Source organism: Pan troglodytes, chromosome 12 (assembly GCF_028858775.2).
Source record: "Pan troglodytes isolate AG18354 chromosome 12, NHGRI_mPanTro3-v2.0_pri, whole genome shotgun sequence".
Lineage (NCBI taxonomy): Eukaryota > Metazoa > Chordata > Mammalia > Primates > Hominidae > Pan > Pan troglodytes.
Genome location: NC_072410.2, coordinates 89,583,284 through 89,603,158, shown reverse-complemented (window position 1 = coordinate 89,603,158; position 19,875 = coordinate 89,583,284). Strand labels below are relative to the sequence as shown.

General features: G+C 38.7%; 1 protein-coding gene across 15 annotated transcripts in view; it reads left to right on the top strand.

The window, feature by feature from the left end:
• The window catches only part of LTBP1 (latent transforming growth factor beta binding protein 1), a 450,758-nt gene that overhangs the window by 283,243 nt on the left and 147,640 nt on the right, over positions 1-19,875 (top strand). For all 15 annotated transcript variants that reach the window (XM_009442275.5, XM_515398.8, XM_063789991.1 and 12 more), the window contains one exon: positions 12,488-12,610. In XM_009442275.5, the coding sequence (XP_009440550.2) occupies positions 12,488-12,610 (123 nt within the window). The remainder of the gene's footprint in view (positions 1-12,487; positions 12,611-19,875) is intronic.

The window sequence follows — 19,875 nt, the reverse complement described above, 5'->3', positions numbered from 1 at the left end:
AAATCACTTTGAATGAGCAAGATGCAATGTGCTTTATTTACTCTTCGAACTAGCTGAATTTTAGCTGGCTCCCTATGAGCCCATTAAAGGAAATAGGAAAGAGCTAGCCACATAACCTTCTTTCAGCATCGTTTTATTATACTCGTTCTGCTTTAATAAAATAAATTTATGAAACCGATACATTGAGGCACAAGAATACTCATTACCAAAACTTTCAGCCTAGGCTCCTTTTAGATAAAAAGTTCCTCAGAGTGCATCTGAAATCACATTTTGTTTGGACAAAAGAAGAGATAATGTACTTGTTTTCAGGGGGCATATCTGTTATTAAATGAGACTCCACAGTCTTGATCAATATTCTGCATAAGGACTTTTTGGCTACAAAGCGCTTGTCTGGACTGTAGCTTGCATTTCAGACCTCTTAATGATTACCAAAAAAATACTGAGTGTGAACTGCAGTACTGTGAACAGGTAAAGGCAGATTGGTCTTTGAATGCTTTGAGAACACCAGATAAACGAGCACTAGAAAGTGCAGGTGAGACCCCCAAGAAAGCCTGCCTGGCTGGAGAAAAGAATGTGTCTTGTAGCATAGTGCTGGATTAAAACAGACATGTAGAATGAGGTGAAATGATTGAGAATCTTAAGGCAAAGCTCTTATGATTAATCGCACCATTTGCATGCGATTAATTATGGGCTTTGTGATACGTGCTGGGAAAACACTTATTGGATTTGTTCTGCTTTTAACATAATGTTAAAGAAAAATATTGTTTATAACGTTCGTTAAAGAACAGTAAGACAGATTTTATTCAGGTAACTGTTGTAACAGGTATAAGAACTACTGCAGTGGAGTTTTGGGGTAGGGGAGAGAGATTGGGCTCAACTCTGAAAATAAGGAAAAGTAAAAATGTATCACCAAGGAGTGAGGGTGAGAGTGTGATATCAGTGGATGAAAAATTACTAAGAGGACACATGAGGGGTAAGGGGGGATTCTGGCTCAACCAACCTAGGAGGGTATTCTTGCTGAAGGCAGATCAGGGTGACCAGACATTACCTAGGGGTTGGTGAAAGATGAGGAACCCAATCAGATATCCAGCATGGGGGATTCTGGCTAAACTAACTTAACAGGATATTAGCTAAAACTGGACAATGCAGAGACAAATACAGAAGCATACATGAAGTCAGAGCTAGTTGAGAAGAGGGTTCAGAGGAGCCTGACTAGAGTTTGATCAAGGAGAGCATCTTTGTCGATGGAACACTGAAAGGCCATTATGGCAACCTCTTGGATATTTGAAAGAAAATGGATTTGTGGCTTAGACCAGAGTCATTATTTTACAGGTATTGTCAAAGGTGTACCTAATGGAAATAAAGCCTTTTTCCCTCATATAGCTAATAGTTAAATGAATTTACTGTCATTTTTCTGATGGCAGTATTTCTTGTATCCTGTGCTTGTTTCCTGCATTTGTTTCTTCTTTTGGGGAGGATTTGCCAAATAAAATCCAGAACACCCAGTTAAATTTGAATTTCAGATAAACAACAAATACGTTTTTAAAGTAAGTACATCTCAAATTATTTATTTGAAATTCAAATTTGACTGCTATCTTGTATTTTTATCTGGTTAATCTGTATTTTGGGGTTATATTCTTTAACAGATCCTTTAGTGAGGGTCACTAAAGTATATACTTTATGTGTCTGAAAATATCTTTATTTTGCACTCATTTTATAATGAGACTACTCGTGTGTACAATTCCAGGTTGATAGTTGTTTTCTAGTGGTGCTTGACTACATTATACCAAAGTCTTCTGACTTCTGTGTTTTGACACCTCTTCCTTTGTAGATAATGTGTTTCTCTCTTTTGAGATAATCTCCTAATTCTTTATGTTCTGTAGTTTTATCATTATGTGTCTATACTTAGATTTATCTTTATTTTACTCAGTGTAATGTCAATCTGAAAACTCATGTCTTTCCTCAAATTTGAAAAGTGTTCACTTATTATGTCTTCAAATATCGCTTTCCACCATGCTTTTCTGCTGAAACTCTCATTAAACAAAAGTTGGAGTGTGTTTTTCATGGCTCTTAAAAAATCTTTTGTCTTTTCATTCTCTTTTTTGCTGCATTTTGAATGGTTATCTCAGTTCCATTTTCCAATTTTCTAATTTCTGCTTTACTATGCCCATCTAGGCTTTATCTCATTTGTTACATTTTTAATTTTAAGACTGTTTTTCATTTCCAAGGTTTCTAATAAATTATTGTTCATAGCTACCTGTTCTTGTTTTATATTCTTTAAGTATGCATTTAACTGGTTAAGGCATGCTAAAAATCCTTAAAGAATCTTGGTAAGACCATTTCGTAAAATTATTCTCATCTAGAGAATATTTGTGTTCAAATCATTGGCTTCAATTAGTTTCTTAGCAAACAAGCATTAAAATTTTTAATTGGGTTGATAAGCTCACTTTGAATCAGAAGTTTATTTTCATCCTCCCCACCCTTTTCCTTTTACTGTCTAGCAATTTTATGGAAATTTCCACTTGGAGTTTGGGGCCTTTGGTCTAGAGCTAGATTATAATGGTAGCTTCTGACCCATGGAGCTTTTCTTCTTATGATATTGTTTGCATAAGAATGTGATAATTTTCCTTTTTCTAATATTAGTAAATTTACTTTTTGTTCGTGATTGCCTTACACAACTTTTCAATCTACTTATTTATATATTTTGCTAACTTGTTTTTTTATTTTTATTTGTTTATGCTAACTTTTGTTGAATGACTATTCAGTGGAGCCATTGTGTTAAGTGCATTGGAGACAACCTTGTGAGATAAGTAGTGGTGTGTGTGTGTCTGTGTGTGTATGTGTGTAGCTCCCTCTTTTCTAGAGCTTATCACTACCCTTTCAACTTCAGATCAATTTTATCTTATGAACTTTCAAATAATTCAGTAAGTGTTTTCTTTAGTGTCTGGCTTCTTTCACTCAACACTATATGGCCAGCACAATTTTTATTTTTAGAATTCTGCCTTATAAAGTGAAAATATCCATTGATGTTTTTATTTAAACACCTTTTCCCCTCTTCCATCTTGTTCTTCTCTGACTTCTCTGCTTAGGCCCCATTGCCCCAAAGTTACAGCTTTGTCTCTAAAGTTGCCTTCAGTTGCATTATCATAAGTGAGTTGCTACGTTTATTTCTTTCTAGAAGGTCTTTGGGAATATATAAGAGTGATGTGGGCATAAAGATGAAACTTAGACGAGATCGGGCACATTCAGGGTGGTATGGCTGTAGACACAAGCATTCCTATACACCAATAATAGACAGACAGAGAGCCAAATCACGAGTGAACTCCCAGTCACAATTGCTACAAAGAGAATAAAATACCTAGGAATACAACTTACAAGGGATGTGAAGGACCTCTTCAAGGAGAACTACAAACCACTGCTCAAAGAAATAAGAGAGGACACAAACAAATGGAAAAACATTCCATGCTCCTGGATAGGAAGCATCAGTATCATGAAAATGGCCATACTGCCCAAAGTAATTTATAGATTCGATGCTATCCCCATCAAGCCACCATTGACTTTCTTCACAGAATTAGAAAAAACTACTTTAAATTTCATATGGAACCAAAAAAGAGCCTGTATAACCAAGACAATCCTAAGCAAAAAGGACAAAACTGGAGGCATCACACTACCTGACTTCAAACTATACTACAAGGCTACAGTAACTGTATATGCAGAAAACGGAAACTGGACCCCTTCCTCACACCTTATACAAAAATTAACTCAAGATGGATGAAAGACTTAAATGTAAGACCTAAAACCATAAAAACCCTAGAAGAAAACGTAGGCAATACCATTCAGGACATAGGCATGGGCAAAGACTTCATGATTAAAACACCAAAAGCAATGGCAAAAAAAGCCAAAATTGACAAATGGGAGCTAATTAAACTAAAGAGCTTCTGCACAGCAAAAGAAACTATCATGAGTGCAAACAGGCAACCTACAGAATGGGGGAACATTTTTGCAGTCTATCCATCTGACAAAGGGCTAATATCCAGAATCTACAAAGAACTTAAACAAATTTACATGGAAAAAAATCAAACAACTCCATCAAAAAGTAGGTGAAGGATATGAACAGACACTTCTCAAAAGAAGACATTTATGCAGCCAACAAACATGAAAAAAAGCTCATCATCACTGGTCATTAGAGAAATGCAAATCAAAACCACAATGAGATACCATCTCATGTCAGTTAGAATGGCGATCATTAAAAAGTCAGGAAACAACCGATGCTGGTGGAGAGGATATGGAGAAATAGGAAGGCTTTTACACTGTTGGTGGGAGTGTAAATTGGTTCAACCATTGTGGAAGACAGTGTGGTGATTCTTTAAGGATCTGGATCCAGAAATACCATTTGACCCAGCAACCCCATTACTGGGTATATACCCAGAGGATTATCAATCATTCTACTATAAAGACACATGCACACATATGTTTATTGCAGCACTGTTCACAATAGCAAAGACTTGGAACCAACCCAAATGCCCATCAATGATAGACTGGATGAAGAAAATGTGGCACATATACACCATGGAATACTATGCAGCCATAAAAAAGGATGAGTTCATGTCCTCTGCAGGGACACGGCTGAAGCTGGAAACCATCATTCTTAGCAAACTAATACAGAAGCAGAAAACCAAACACCACATGTTCTCACTCATATGTGGGAGTTGAACAGTGAGATTACATGGACACAGGGAGGGGAACATCACACACTGGGGCCTGTTGGGAGGTGGGGGGCTAGGGGAGGGATAGCATTAGGAGAAATACCTAACGTAGATGGCGGGTTGATGGGTGCAGCAAACCACTATGGCACTTTTATACCTAGGTAACAGACCTGCACATTCTGCACGTGTATCCAAGAACTTAAATATAATTGTAAAAAAAGATGAAACTTAGAATATATTGTTCTTGGTATATGTTTTGGAAATAATAGTAGAAAACCAACAGGTAAGAACTAAGACTGCGGTCGACCAGACTTGATAATTCAGTTCTTCAAAACGCTTAGAAATGTTTAATATTCCTTTGTTTAGCCTGCCAGAGGTTAATCATAATTTTCTATTGTATTTTCATTTAATCTCAGAAACTGTCATGTACTTAGTTTGATGCCAGATCATGTTTTACGATGGTCAATGGCTCAGTGGGAACTGATAGATAATTTACTGATTTGAAGGTGTTAACTGTTCTGGTCATCCTCTTAGAACTACTGCTGCACTTTCTAGTTTAAATATGCACAGTATTTTCAGTAAGAATTTAAACAGTTTTTGATCTGGACCTGAGCACCCTATTTCAGCATTTGCAAATCAAATTGGGACCCATTCCTGTGCATTTTAGAATTATTTTTCTGGTGTGTCCTCTTACTATGCTGGGATAGGATTCAAAAAGGAAATGTCTGTTTATTTTATTAACTCTTCCTCAGGAAAGACAGTGGTGAAGTGAGTCATTAGCACATTGTATTTTTCAATAGCTCTTTGACCTTAATCTCTGTGGCTATAAAATGAATGGGAAGATGCCTACTGTATTATGAGTGATGAAGAAAGCCCATGATGGATTCATGTTACTGTGAATATTTCAAGGAGAAGTTTATGTAATATCTGTAGACTGTAGTCATGAATCCAAGACCAACAGCGTAAGTGTGTGTTGCTAGCAGCGTCGTCCATGTGTAGCACACATGTGTCAAGAAATAAATGCAAGCTGTTCTCTGGGCTCTGATAATTCCTTTATCATGTTACCCCGAAGACAGAAGAATTGGAAGGAAAGGAGTTGCTCCCACAGTGGTTTGACTTTTTTCAGTGAGTCCGGTGATTGAATCCATCCTATGGTGGATGGTCATTTTATAATCATGGGACAGTTACAGGATGGTGGGTAGGCTTTTAACGGCAGTGGGGCCTAGGTAGAAGCAAATATAATCAAGAAGAGACTCGTACAATAGTCTTTGAAGCTGGCCCCAGAGAGCAGCATTTCACAAAAATGTTTCCACAGATGACCAGTTCAGAAGGATGTTAACAGATTGTGTGTTAAAAAGGGTCCCACAGCCAAATGTGCAGAAAAACCAAGTTAAACACAGAAAAACAAGAGATTTTGCCAAAGGACTCCTCGGGTTTTAAATATGCTTATGTATATAGAATAGGCAGTATTTCTCAAACATATTTGGCTGCAAAACCCCTCTTTTAGCAGAGGTCTCACAAAGTCTGTGTTTTGTGTAAAAGACCTTGGGTAAAATTGCTCTAGAACATTGGTTTTCAAATATTTTTTTCTTAATCTCCTAGAATAATTTTGAAAAAGTTATGTGTTCACATATCTTTAAGCTGACATCTACATTTTCATTAAAAAGTCAAGTGGATACAATAAGTTAATTTCTGGCACATTTATATTGTATGTGTGCATTAAATAATTTCATCAAAACTTTGGAGCTGCAGAATTGGTTCATGCCATTGATAAACAGTCTCTGCCATTTAACCTAATTGGTAAAGCCAGATCTTCTTATGAAACAAATCGGACTCATTACTTTTTCTGTGACTCTATCCTGGGGTTGATATATTTGTGAATTGTTCATTTATTCTGTGCCTGTGAGAATTTTACCTTTCAAGACAGTGTACTTAGAAAGGCCTAGAAAGATTCTGGATTGACAAGAGGTATGCCTTGACTTGGTCAAGAACAAGAAGGCCCTGAGGAAAGGGGAAGATAGGAAAGGAAGATTGGCAAATATATTCTTAGGCAGATGACTTCAAAAAGAAACATCTGAAGGCTGAAGATCTATAGATTAGCTCCCTTAAAAGTGTCTAAGCCTGTGTGTACCCTATAGAATATCTTCATGTTCCTTCGTGGTATGTCTACCCAGTGCAAAGTTGTTCTTTGGAAGTTTAAGAAATATATATATTGTCTTAAAGTGAACTCCTGTACTTAAAGTAAGTGATCCTTATTAAATAACTTAATAGTCTGTCTGGGAAAAGTATTTGTACTAAGAGGTATTTTTCTGCTTTCAAGTGGAAGGCATACTGCTAATGGAATTCTGTCATGGAATTTATATTTACTAGCAAAAGCTGAACACACACAGATGAATCTCCAGAAAGCTTCATATTTTCACACAGTAGAAAGATGCTCATGTCCTGTTCTTACCTTGTCCTGACTCCTGTTCGATATGCCTCATTTCCTGTATAAACTTACGTCACTAAGAAGACAGTAAATTCTTACTCACTTTGTTAAACATACATACTTTCCTGTAGGAGAAGAGATGCATAAAAATATATTTATTTCCCAGAAGGGCACTTGTGCTGTTCGTAATATATTATGCACCAAATGTCATACTTTCTTTATTCCCTGGCATTTTCAGCCCTGGCAACTGGCAGATTGTTTTGAAGTCAGAGAATATTTAAACTACAAGTAACCTTGGGGATAATATAGTTCAGCCCCTCTGTGTTACAGGAGAGGACACTGAGATCAAGAGAAACTCAAGAGACCTGCTCTGGGTAACATAACATTTTGTCCTAGTTGGACCAAAAGCTAGATCTTAGTGGAATATTCCTCCTATTATTTTCCCCCATCCTCTCCATCCTTTTTAGAAATATGGCCTTGGACAAAATTATCTCTGTAAAATGGAATAATTATTCTTGTACTGCTCACCATCCAGAATTGTTGTGAAATTCCAGTGAGATACGGTGTGCTATAGAAATGTAAAGAATCCTGATGAGGTAGAAGGAAGATGAAGGTCCTCACTTCATCGTCACCTTATCGCATCATTCCCATGTACTGAAATACTTAGGCTGTTTTATGTTGGGTTGTTCATAGGGAGTCTCTTGTTATGCATGTATACCTGATTACTCTATATTCTTCTACTACCTGGTTAATAGAAGCCCAGCCCTCTTATTTCTGTTGTATTAGTTTGAACCATAGGACATTGCCAATATTTGACCATTTTAGAAGAAGAGCAGTTTTAGAAGAAAAGCAGTTTTGTGTTCCTGAACTTCATCTGTGAGCTGAAGTATGTGGTAGGCTATACAGGCAGACATACCTGTAAATGTTTTAAATAAGTGGAAAAGTATGTAAAGCTCCTTCATGTTAGCTGTAGTAGCTTCATGGATTTTGCCTACTCTAGAGGAGCGCATGGGTCCGTATGAATTTCTTTCCTAGTTTCTGTTTCTGTAAACTTCTAGACTGCCTGCCTGAACACAAAAGCTCAGATGGGGATAGGGAATGGTGACTGGCTGTATGTGGGTGCTGAGCCCCTTCAGCCATTTATTTTGGCCTTCATTCTTTAACTCAGGAAGTTGTTCTGTATGCAGTGGTTATACCACTTCTTCAAAGGACAGACTTCCACAGTTTTCCAGAGAAATTTGTCATCTATAGAGGGAGAAGAAGGAATAAATTCATGTATTTTTCAAACTAAATATTAAAATACTTTTGATTTAGTTAGAATCTGTTAAGGAAGGTTTGTTGACCCTTTAAAATATGAGACTTGGCCGGATGCAGTGGCTCACACACTTTGGGAGGCTGAGCACTTTGGGAGGCCGAGGTGGGCGGATCACTTGAGGTCAGGAGTTCAAGACCAGCCTGGCCAACATGGTGAAACCCTGTCTCTACTAAAAATACAAAAAAAAAAAAAAATTAGCCGGGCGTGGTGGCATGTGCCTGTAATCCCAGCTACTCAGGAGGCTGAGGCAGGAGAATCGCTTGAACCTGGGAGGCGAAGGTTGCAGCGACCTGAGATTGTGCCACTGTACTCCAACCTGTGTGACAGAGTAAGACTCCATCTTAAATAAATAAATAAATAAATAAATAAATAAAAATATGAGACTCCTGAAACACTATATTGTTATTTGAATTTATTCCTTCAAAAATAAGCTATTTATAAAATGACAAATATTGTAATCAGGTTTTATTTGATTAAAGAAAGAAGATAGCTTTAGGCAATGAAGTCCAAATAGAATTCTGGTTTACCATTCACCCGTCACGTTCCATACAGTTGTTAAGTCTGAATAGAATTACGGTTTACCATTCACCCATCACGTTCCATACAGTTGTTAAGTCTAAATAGAATTCTGCTTTACCATTCACCCATCACGTTCCATACAGTTTTTAAGTATAAATAGAATTCTGGTTTACCATTCACCTATCACGTTCCAAACAGTTGTTAAACTTTGGCCTGATGATGTCTTCACTTGGAATGTTCTTCTCTCATCCAGATACAATGCGTTCAGTTCAACCAATGCTTTGTTCTTAACGTGTTTGTGAGTCTCTGACATCCTTTACTTTAATTTAGAAAGCTTGTGACTACCTGTCTAGGAAAAATCACTTAGACAGTTGCTCCTGTTTCTTAATAATTAGAAATGTCTTATTAATTTATTAATTTACGAAGTCCTATGTTAAAATTATGGGGATAAGTTGTTTGTTGGCTGGGAAGGGGCACAAAGAACCTTCTGAGGTGATGGAGACGTTCTTTTTTTTTTTTTTTGAGACGGAGTCTTGCTCTGTCGCCCAGGCTGGAGTGCAGTGGCGCGATCTCGGCTCACTGCAAGCTCCGCCTCTCAGGTTCACGCCATTCTCCTGCCTCAGCCTCCTGAGTAGCTGGGGCTGCAGGCGCCTGCCACCACGCCCGGCTAACTTTTTGTATTTTTAGTAGAGACGGCGTTTCACTGTGTTAGCCAGGATGGTCTCGATCTCCTGACCTCGTGATCTGCCCACCTCGGCCTCCCAAAGTGCTGGAATTACAGGCGTGAGCCACCCCGCCCGGCCAGAAACGTTCTTAATCACAATCTGGGTGGTGGTTACACCACAAGTGGATATGCAAAAATTCATCTAGTTGTATACTTAAGACTGATATATTCTAGTGTATATACGTTAAATATAGGAAACAGAAATCTAATCTCTAATTTGTAGTAGCTCAGGAAATATAAAAAAATAGATGAACCAAGGCAGTTGAAGGAAACAGTTTTTCTGGAAGCTGTGAGAATGTGTCACAAAGGAAGGCCCAGGCTTCCTGGGTTCTTCGGGCCAAAATTAGGGGAAGTGTTGGTGCCAGTGCCAGTGGCACAAGCTGATTAAAACAGTCATAACAGGAAGAGTCTTACACGATTCTTCATCTTTGTGGATGTTTCTGTTTCTTCCTGTCTATACCTGATAGGTTTGCTTGGTCATTTTGTTTGTTTTCTTCCGTCTGAATTCCTGTCCTCCATTCCCATGGCATCAGAGTCAAGGCAGTGAGCAGTGTGGAGAGTCAAAGAAGGGGCATTGGAAGAGGGTACTAGGCATTGGTTGTAAATCAGGTATTTATGAGTCTGGGGGGAAACCTCTACATTAACCTGGCAGCCAGCCGCAAGGCTGAGATGGTGCTGTTATAGAAACCACCTAGCAAGGGAAAATTCTGGGTCCTCAATCTTATCATGGAATGTGTAGTGGTGCAGCCAATGAACAGGAATACAGGCCATTCAGGGGAAGAGGAATGCTAATAATCATACCCTAGTGAGGATATGAGGGGAAATAGAAGAGTGGAAATTTTGTCCAGCCTTCTTGACCACAACTGGCTGGTTACCCAAACTTGAGGTTTTACTTGGGACATATAATAGGGCTTCACTTGTACCATGTAAGCTCCAACTGGACTTGGCACTCTTCCTGGTCCTTCATGGTGGTTTTCTTAAAAGGAATGAGTTATGGGGGAATATTTTCAGTTACATGCTGTACATAAAAGTGCATTACAGAACAACACACACTTCAATAAATAATGAGATGGTCAGGTGCTGTACTGTGTGCTGTACCAGGTGTCATCTAGCTGTACCAGTTTCCAGCTACGTGCAAGTTGGAACACCATAGAATTTATACAGCAAATATGCATTAACTTATCATTTGAATGTCACGGAAGGTGTCATATTTTATCACTGAAATTAACTTAAAAATTGCATGCTCTGAGTAAAATATGTACGTATAGATCACGATGCCTACTTAGAACATGAAATATTGATGTTCAAATAATGTTAATATTTGCTTAAATAGTGATTGAGGGCTGTATTTTCTTTTTATGTGATGATCCTGATAGTAATGTTTTGCTACCATTGTATCCAACTTTTTGATTTTCAATTAATTACCTTTGCAAGTGACTATATAATCTTTCTTTGTAAAATCACTTCATTTATATCCCTCCTCTTTCAAATCGCTTTGATTTCCCCCTGGATCTCCATATGCAGAGTATCTTAAGTGTCTATTTGTAGCAGTGATTTCCTCTTTCACTGTATTTCTGAATCTTCTGCTGCTACTGGGTATTTCTACTTGGGTATCCCAATGTGACCTTGAACTATAAAGCTGAACTCCTCTTCTTCCTGCCTTCTTTCTTCCTCAGAACTCCTTCCGCAAAACCAGCTGTGATTTTTTTTTTCCTTTTTTCTTTGATTAGGAGCCTCCCAGACATCCTTGACTCCTTTCTCTTACTTTCTCATGGTGTGTAGTCCAGTCAAGCACCATGCATTTTCAGTTGTTCTTAAAAAAAAAAAAAAAAAAAAAAAGATTTGTCCATTCTTTATCTTCCTGATTGTTCTCACTGTCACCAGCCTGGCTCTTACCAACCTCATACTTGCATGACCCCTTCAAGTGATCAGACTTTTAATCTCTTCTCAACAAGCCATGTGTTGGCCAGGTGAATTTTCCTAGAGTCTGTCTTTGAGTCTTTCTTTCTCCTGCTCAGAAACCTTTAGTATAGCTCCCTGTTCTCAATGAAACTGAATCCAAATGCAGCCTGAATTGTACCAGCTCTGTTTCCAACTATTTACCTTCCTGAATCTTCTTTTCCAGCCAGTGGTTTGACTCATTATTTCCTGAGCCTCCATCCACTGGCCACGCTCTGTGCTCAAGCTCCAGGGTTTCCCACACAAGTCATTCCTTCCCTTCCTCGCCCATCCATCCAGCTCCTGCCCAGACATCAGCACTCTAAAGCCTTACCTCCTCCTCAGTGCCACAGTCTGCCCCACCTCCAGCTTCCTTCTGTGGCTTTTACTGTCTGTATAGGCAATTTCATAATTTAACTTCTAACAGTTTATGACAGTTCGTTCTTGTGATGACTTGGACTGCTTTTCACTTCTTTAGTTTTTCAAATATTCATATGTACAGTTAGACTGTCAGTGCTTCTAGAGTGAGAGTCTTTGCCTTACCTGTATGCTCCATAATGCCTAACATAAACTAACACTAAAGCAAAAGCTCTGTGAAGGCCAGAATTTTTATCAGTTTTTTTCACTAGTAAATCCTTAGCACCTGGCATGTAGTAGGTATGTAATAAATATTTGCTATATAAATTGTAAATGTTCAATAAACATTAACTGATTTCAGATTATTCACACCTGCTACATCCTTTTTTCGCTATAACTAAAAGATTACTATAGTGAAAAAGGAAGTGAATGCAATGTATAGCCAGAATCTGCTCAATGGGGCTTGACTGCTCCTTCTAAAGAATTGTGTTTTCCTGCAGATATTAATGAATGTCAGCTACAAGGTGTATGCCCTAATGGTGAGTGTTTGAATACCATGGGCAGCTATCGATGTACCTGCAAAATAGGATTTGGGCCGGATCCTACCTTTTCAAGTTGTGTTCGTAAGTAATAATCACTTTTTATTCCTGTTTTGGATTAATTGTCTTTGGGGTTTTTCCAAAAGAACGGAAATACTCAGTGGCCAACTGAATGCTTGTAAATATACAGGAAAACCTCATTAATTAAAATAACAAGCAGGGGGCCTGCCTGATGTAGTAAAATAAATTGATATCATGGAACCTTCTCTAAAATGCATTTTTATTGTGGTGATAAAAATATAATAGCTAAAACTCTGAATAGAGACTAAGCACACTGAGGAAATATGCTTTGATGAAAAGAAAAGAGAGAATTAAAATGGACATATCAAACTTTTTTGGTACCTGAGAGATGACAGTAAGTTTTTCCTTCATAAATACAGTATTTTAAGCATTCTTTAGGTTGAATTGAACTGTGTCCCAGCTTCTGCCTTTAATTATTCCAAATTCTGAGTCACTGGACTCTGATTTAATGAGGTTTCACTTCTTTCTCAATTGGAAGAGTCTGGAAAATAGTTACCAAGGCCCTGTGTTTTAGATTTTCTAATTCAGTTCTAATTTCAGATATTGTCTTGTTCTTTAAACCCACCAAAATGACCCTAAGTTATACTGTTTTGCCTTAAAAATGTTTCTGAGATTTTCCCTTGTTTCTGATAAGGGTAAAAATCCTTCATTAAACCACATGTTCTAATATTTGTTCTGAAATATAGTTTCACCAAAGAGATACTCCCTCTCCGTGTAAATTAATCCATGTAATCACTACAGATCATATGCCATTAGAGAGGAATGCATTTTAGGTGTAAAGTTCTCAAATGCAGATTTGAGATTTTTAAGAATGTCTTATTTTTAAAGTAATCATGCCCATTATTATAGGTAAGCACTGCAAGATTTTTTTTAAAGAGATGGGATCTTGCTATGTTGCCTAGGCTGGACTCAAATCCCGGACTCAAGTGATCACTGTTCAGCCTGCTGAGTAGCATGACTATAGACATGGGCCTTGTAGCACTGCAGATTTTTAAAGATTATATACAGTTTAAATGGCTGCATGGCAGAAAACTAATAGAATAATTTTAAGAGCAACTGTGTATTAGTTTCTTTCCTGCAAGTTTTTGTTTTTATCTATCTATCTGTCTATCTATCTATCGATCTATTTATTTTTGAGACAGAGTTTCACTTTTGTCACCCAGGCTGGAGTGCAATGGTGTGATCTCCACTCATTGCCACCTCTGCCTCCCAGGTTCCAATGATTCTCCTACCTCAGCCTCCCATGTAGCTGGGATTATGGGCATGTGCCACCACGCCCAGCTAATTTTTTGTATTTTTAGTAGAGACAGGGTTTTGCCATATTGGTCAGGCTGGTCTTGAACTCATGACCTCAGGTGATCCACCCGCCTCAGCCTCCCAAAGTGCTGGGATTATAGGTGTGAGCCACCATGCCCGGCCACTTTTATTTATTTTTTAATGTGGCTTTGGTATATAATGAGCTGCATCTTTCTTGTCTAGTTTGAAATTTGCCATTTGGTTGACATGTTCTTCATGAGTTTACTGCCATTCATTTTTAACGAAGCTTATCTCTCTTAACTCTTTGCCCTAAGGTGAGATATGTAGAGGTGATAAAATAAAGACAAATGTAGTAAAATAAAAATGACAGTCTCATTTATTACTTTTAGGTGAGTTTGTTGAGTCTTTTGAAATGTTATCACTAATTACTACTCTTTTCCTTTAAAAACTGTCAACTGCAGATTAGGAAGTTTTACACGTAAGTCCTCTTTTCTTTGTTCTTTTACAAACAGTTCTGATCATGAAGCAGACAGACACCTAATTATAAGGCTTTCCTAACGGGTGGTAAAATTAGACCATAAAATTACATTTGCACACAAATTACGTTTGAAACTGATGCAAGGATTTGGAAATTTCAGGCCAAAAATCACATTGTTGATGACATCCAGATAACTTAGGGGATCATTTTTGGCTGATTTGAATCACATGAATAAATATGTTAAATCATTTTATAATTTAAACGTAAAGATTGTAGAGTTTGGATATAGAGTTTATTGTGAATGCTTTTTCCACCCTTTTATAATTTGACTTGTAGTCTGGTTACAATTCTTATATTGAAGGTTGCTGATTAGGTAAACTTGCAGAACTAGTCACAAAACGCTCTGTGAAACTTTGACCAGATCTGATGTCTAGAGTTGAGGGCAGACATCCAGGTTTTAATAAGATTGTAGAAATCTGCCAATGAGATTTTTGAAACACTTGCACATTTCCTTAGCATTTATTTTCCCTGTCATTGCCCAAATAATTCTGAACTTATTAAACAACCATCCATTCTTATTTGAAAAATAAGTAATTCAATTTTATGGTTCAGCTACAACAGCTGAACTGATAAGTATTAAGAGACGTTTGTTGCTAGTTAAGTGTTCCAGTTGAGAGTTCGAAGTGAAAACCTGGGCTCTTTACCAGTGTTGAGTGAGAAGATTTATTTCTCTTTCCTCTGAATTTACCACATGTAACATCACAGAGACATGTAGAGTTCCTTTAGGATTTGCGATTTGAACCAGTCCAGTCTGATTTTCAGGTGAATTCTGTGAAGAGCTTGATGGGGGAAGTCTGAAGACAGAAGGAATTAGGGAAGAGGGTGATACTTACAGAGTAAAGGAAATAAATGAAAAGATAATGGTATTTTTGGTAGTCACAGGGAAGTAGCAGGAGGGTACTGGAGATCACACACACGCACACGCACACACACACACACAGACACACACACAGGCACTCAACACAGTGGTTGCTAAATGTTTGCTCTGGAGAGAGAGAAAACCAGCCAGGGATGAAGCCTGCAGGCAAATGGAGGACAAATGACAACATTTGCTAAGACAGCATGAATTTAGGCCATATCCAGAGCATACAAGGTGTGGCTGACTCTCTGAACTCCTGCACATGGTTATGGCCAAGGAACAACAGGAAGCACTTTCTCTTCTTGAATGCACTGAACTGAGATGAACCCCCCAGAATTCCTTGACTGCAGCCAAAGGTTGCAACAATTTCACTTTCTCTCCTTGTCGCTTGCCTTGGCTTAGCCAAGCTAAAAGGAAGAAAGTAGGCAAATGCTGGCATTTGCTGCCTCTGACCTCTATGTTTGAGGCTTAGGATGGTGTAGGAGCATTCTCCAGACCTGTTGCTACCTGATTTATGGGAAATTCAAGGACTTTTCAGAGCAAATTCAAGAAAAGTATCATCTTTGCAATCCAAGTAGGAAGACTTGCTGGCTTTCTGAACTCCTGCAGGAAGTTCAGAGCTGCAGGATGAGTGCTGCTGAGAGTGTGTCCATAGGTTCAGTAAAAAGGCCCAGATGAAAGAATTCTGAGCCTGGGCTTTTGCCTTTTCGTAGTATTCTTTACCCATCAACTTGGAGCTAGTTGACAGAAATGGAGGGTTAGAGAGAAGATGTGCTCAGGAACTTCTGCCGTAGTCCTGGAAGTCATGAGAGAAAGGGCAAATGCCTTTTAATTAAGTACATCATTCATTTGTAATTTCCTGAGCATCTTTGTGAGAAACATACCATGCTTATCTTATACATTGGGAAACTAAAGCTAGGAAAGTTTAAGTAGCTTCTCACACAGCTAGTAGCTGAGAGTTGAGATTTAAAACAGGATTTGTGCCTCCAAATTTAGGGTTCTAGATCAGGGGTTGGCAAATTATAGCCCATGGGAAAAAAATCTGTTTGTTTTTGAAAATAAAGTTTTATTGGAACACAGCCATGTCCATTCATTTACTTATTGCCTAATGCTGCTTTTGTATTACAAAGACAGAGTTGAGAAGTTACAACAGAAATCATATGGCACACAAAGCCTAAAATACTTATTATCTGATGCTTGACAGAAAAAGTTTGCTGACGCTCAAGCTAATTAACACTGTCCAATAGAACTATCTGAGATGATGGAAATATTCTCTATCTGTGCCACCTCATACAGCAGCCACTAGTCATGTATGGCCTGTGTAACTGAGGAATTGAATTTTTACTTTTATTTAAATTTTATCCAAGGAGCAACATGTGGCTAGTGCCTAACATATTGAGTGGCGTAGTTTTGTATCCTTTTTGGCAAAGCCAAATGGGTTAATTACTGCTAGCTTTCCAGCTTTTCCGTTAATATGGGCTTTCCTTCCAGACTTGATATTTTTTGCCCATGGTAACATTTTCTCCAGAGCACCCCGGCTGGGAGCCTGTGTCATCTTGGACTCTTTTGTATCTTTTGGTTTCAAAGGATGACATTTAGTCTTCATAATTTATCTTATGCCCATTCTTTTCTTTCTACCTTCTCTGTGGCCATCTCAGGTTAGGCCCCTAGCCTCCCTCACTTGGAGGTCTCATGGCACCGTGGCCCGGAGGTGAGACAGATCTGTACAAGCTGCTTGCTCCCAGATAATTACAGTAAACGAAAACCATGACAATAATAATTTTTATTGCAAACTTCGTAAATGCCAGACACTGTGCTAAGCACTTTATGTGAATTATCCCATATAATACTTACAAGATCTCTATTGGATTTCTTCTGTTATTTTTCCTAATTTAGAAATGAAGGAATTAAGGCATAGAGGGGTTAGGGATCTTTCCAACAGTCATACAGCCCATAAAGGGTAGAGCCCAGATTTGAAACTGGATCTGTCTCACTCCACAAGCTGAACCTTTAATCAGGAAATGGAAAACAGTCTGAAATGCCAGGAGGAGTAAGTCATTTATTTAAGGAGAACTGATATTTTAATCTCACCTGCCACACTATAGAATAGGTGACCTAACTGCAATGGCCTTGAATTATTGTTTCTTTTATTTTGGTTCTCCACGAATTTTTTTTTTTTTTTTTTTTTGAGAGGGAGTCTTGATCTGCTGCCCAGGCTGGAGTGCAGTGGTGCAATCTCAGCTTACTGCAACCTCCGCCTCCTGGGTTCAAGTGATTCTCCTGCCTCAGCCTCCTGAGTAGCTGGGATTACAGGCGTGCGCCACCACACCCGGCTAATTTTTGTATTTTTAGTAGAGATGGGGTTTCACCATGTTGGCCAGGCTGGTCTCGAACTCCTAACCTCACGTGATCCGCCCACCTCTGCCTCCCAAAGTGGTGGGATTACAGGCATGAGCCACCACGCCCAGCCATGAAATGGTTTTTAATGACACATTTCCCAGAGTGCCCAGTGGTTCTTACTGCCCTAGGTAAGCTGCCTCTCAGACTCCTCAAAGCAGCTTTACCTGCTTCCTAGACCTGTATCCTAACACTCATCCCCATAGATACTAAGCTGTAAAGGGATTAAATGCTAATGTGGAATTTCATCCAAGAAATGATTAAGGATATTACAGATGTGGGTGGGAGTGATTGCAGACTAGTAAGGTTAGCTAGACTTTTAAACCCTTGCTCTTTTCTGAAATCCTCCCTACTTTTCAACTTCTTCTAAGTACCAGATTAATTAATATCTGCTTAATATTTGTCATTCACATTTTAACCCATTTATGCCTGGTGTTCCATTATTGGAATGCTGAGCTTGTGGGAGTTATTTATATCCTGCTCAAGGTCATCTCAGTAGGTCTGATTTTTCACACACACACACACACACACACACACATTTACAACCTCCAGCATAAATGGGTTAATACATTAGAGTAGTATGTCTTTGAAAGTATAATGTGAGTTTATTATACAATCCTATAATTAAGGCCATAATTAAATATAAGTTGCTTAATATATCACTGAGGAACCCAAATAATAGTATCTTAGCTTTTTACTCTTGTTTTGTAATTGAATTGCCATCACCATGGGCGGCTGTATGGTTATGATTCGGTACTATACTTGGGTACAGAGCTATATGCTTGTTACCAGTTTGAAAATTTGTCTTATGTCTGTAGCCAAGAGCAAAAAAATCACTTTCCTGGTGGATGTGGCATTTTCAGTAGGTTTTATGCTTCTGAAGTGCTTTTCCTTTTAGATAAAGTATCAGAATCTTTTTGCCGTAATTTTAGTAACACATCCTGCACAAAATAGGATCTGACAAAGTACTGTTTCAGTGTACAAACATGTAAGAGCCTACAGGCACCCTTTATTATCACTCCTCAGTTTTATTCGATTCTACAGCTGCTTCCCCTATCCCTTAGAAATCTTTTGGTATTTCTAGTTTTCTTTAGTACAGCATAAAACCTTATGACTCAGTGGAATATATAATCACATGTACCATATTTTAAATAATAAACGTAGTACACTAATGTGTTATCCTTTACAATTAATCTTCCAGTCTGAGGTTAAAGATATTCAGACAATAACAACACCAATGACATCATTCTGGGTAGCATATTGTTTCTGGGTTTACGCATCATATTGACCGGAGTGTGAAAATACTAGAGATGTTTAATAAACAGAATGCAAGTCATTTGAAATGACAAAAAGAACAACAGGCAATTTAGGTCCTAAAATAGGGGCAGTTTTAAATGGCACACCCTGTCAGGTATATGTGGCATAAATGAACAGTTTTGGCTTCAAATAGTTGTAGATTAAAGAAAATGTGAATCATGAAAGCATCAGTAAAATTTAGGTTTGGGAGAGGCTTTAAGATGGTTGACTAGAGGCATCTGGTGCTCACCCCCTCCACAAAGAAGAACCAAAATATCAAGTAGATAATCACACTTTGAACAGATCATCTAACAGAGAACACTGAGGTTCAACAGAGAAGTCACAGGAAACACCTAAGGCAGGGAAGGAGAGGGAACCAAGGGAGCCTGCTCAGCCAGGATTAGCTGGGAGCCTGGGGAGGCTCCCCAGTGTGAGGAAAGGGTAAATGAGAGACCTCCAGTGATCCACATTCCCATGTGAATTCCTGCAGTCCTAGCCACAGGAGAGCCCTTCGGCCCTCACAGACTCTGAGACTAACATAGGGAGCTGCCTAGAGACCTCGTGATGGAATTGCTGCCGAGAGGGAGCTCATGCATGCTGGGTCCCACACACACCTTCTGAGTCTTAAGCAGGTACCACCACCATTGGCACCTGAGCACTCCTCTCAGAGGCCTCAGGTCAGGCCCACCCAACGTACCACTACCATCACAGCTGGCACTCACCTGTATATACCACCTGTGGGCCTGGGGACTGGCCTTCCCAGCTGCTAACACCAGCATGGACTGCGTGAGAAGCAGAGGGTTGTCTCACCAATGCTGCTGCCATCACCTATGCTACACCCACTGCCCAGGGACCTGAGAACCTGCCTGGCTAACTGCTATCACTGCTGGCACCTAAGCAAGCCACGTAGAGACCCAAGAA